Raw genomic sequence first — 1,461 nt, 5'->3', positions numbered from 1 at the left:
ACGAACCCTAGCGTTTGCGTGCTGGTGAGATTTCTTCCCCTTTTTGACTGGCTGGGGCTTATTTGAAACATGGATCTGATCCGCATTCATTTGGATTTGGCAACTCCTTTTCGTTTTCAGTCGACTCCTACTCCATTGCTGTCCTTTTTCAGCATGATGTTTTCTGCCTATTTCCACATAGTTTGTGCCGATTGAAAATGTTTGTTGTTTAGGTTTGAAGGCATGAGGGGAGATCGCATCAACGATGCTGTGAACATTAGCTCTGATGAGAGCGCGGACAGCAGCTCTGATGAAGCTCTGGACACGAGCTCTGATGAACCCGCGTACACCAGCTCTGATGAAGGTGTGGACACGAGCTCTGATGAACGGGCGTACAACAGCTCTGATGATGGCGTGGACACAAGCTCCGATGAAGGTATTTTTAGTAATGGTAAACATCAGACATTTAACCTAATAAAATGTGGCCATGATCTGTATTTTAGTCATTTGCGCTTATGGGCCATTTGTTTGTTGAATTATTGAGGCATGTGCTACCGTATGAAGAAAAAGAAGCTTCAGAAGACATGCAAGGATGTGTGTGACTGCCCTAGGGATTACTCAGTTGGTAAGGACTAATGCTAGATAATCCAGAGTGTTTCTTTCTATAGATAGGAAATTAATTATTTTACTTTTATTGTTAGGATATGATCCTAATTCTGAAGCCGACTGGATGTATTCAAAGAAATTTATGATGTGAAAGTGTGCTCGAAAGCGTCTTAGCTGCTATGTTCGTTCTGTTAAGCCTGCTATTAGGCACTATGTGTGTGAGATGAACAAGACTTTTACCAAAGCTGGGCAGAGAATGGTGAGAAGCGAATTTATTTGCCTATATGTGTATTTTGCCTACTCTATAAATCATAGTGTATAACTATAAGTCTGTTGAATGCTTGTAGTACTTCTATACTTTGTTCACTGAGAAGCACCTCATGAAGTTTCTCTCCAGTCCGGTTGATCGAATGCGGATTAAGCTTTCATCTGGGCGTTGTTTAACCTATGTTCGACTGATGAAAGGGGTTGACAAGAGGGCTGCTATAACACATAACTGGAGCCGCTTTGTGGAAAGAGCGAAGCTGAAAGAACGGGAAATCTGTGTCTTTTCTCTTCGACATTGCAAGGGGGTGCCAGTGTTCACTGTGCACAAAATCTGAAGAGGTTGGTGTATGAAACATAATTTTATTTCTGAAAGAAATATTTAGTTTATTTCCTGGTCTAAGCAAGTATGGGTTTTTGTAGGTTTCTGTGATGCAGTTTGGAAGTAGGAAGATGGGAAGGTGTTCTGCAAGGACATGTAGATATGTTCTCTAGTATGATGGTATGCCTATGTTTAGTAATGTTCAGTCGTTTGATAGACTATGGTCGGGTTTGTTGGGCCAAGGGAACCAGGATGCTTTTCTTTTGGCAGTAATGTATCCTCTATGCTAT

The 1,461-nt window shown here is 41.5% G+C and overlaps 1 protein-coding gene across 1 annotated transcript; it reads left to right on the top strand.

Annotated features, from left to right (window-relative positions):
• The first annotated feature begins 217 nt into the window (after positions 1–217).
• LOC119357839 lies at positions 218–736 on the top strand. Its single transcript, XM_037624651.1, has 3 exons — positions 218–415; positions 524–604; positions 681–736. The coding sequence occupies exons 1-3, from the start codon at positions 223–225 to the stop codon at positions 734–736; spliced, it is 330 nt and encodes a 109-aa protein (XP_037480548.1). The 5' UTR covers positions 218–222.
• The last annotated feature ends 725 nt before the right edge of the window (positions 737–1,461 follow it).

This window comes from Triticum dicoccoides, chromosome 2A (genome assembly GCF_002162155.2).
Source record: "Triticum dicoccoides isolate Atlit2015 ecotype Zavitan chromosome 2A, WEW_v2.0, whole genome shotgun sequence".
NCBI lineage: Eukaryota > Viridiplantae > Streptophyta > Magnoliopsida > Poales > Poaceae > Triticum > Triticum dicoccoides.
This window is presented reverse-complemented; position numbering and strand designations above follow the sequence as displayed.

Excerpts from the sequence above, each read along its gene's own strand:
- LOC119357839 (XM_037624651.1), top strand. The coding sequence starts at position 223 with ATGAGGGGAGATCGCATCAACGATGCTGTGAACATTAGCTCTGATGAG. Across the intron at positions 416-523 it reads GGACACAAGCTCCGATGAAG|GCATGTGCTACCGTATGAAG; the intron begins GTATTTTTAGTA and ends TGAATTATTGAG. Across the intron at positions 605-680 it reads CCCTAGGGATTACTCAGTTG|GATATGATCCTAATTCTGAA; the intron begins GTAAGGACTAAT and ends TTTTATTGTTAG.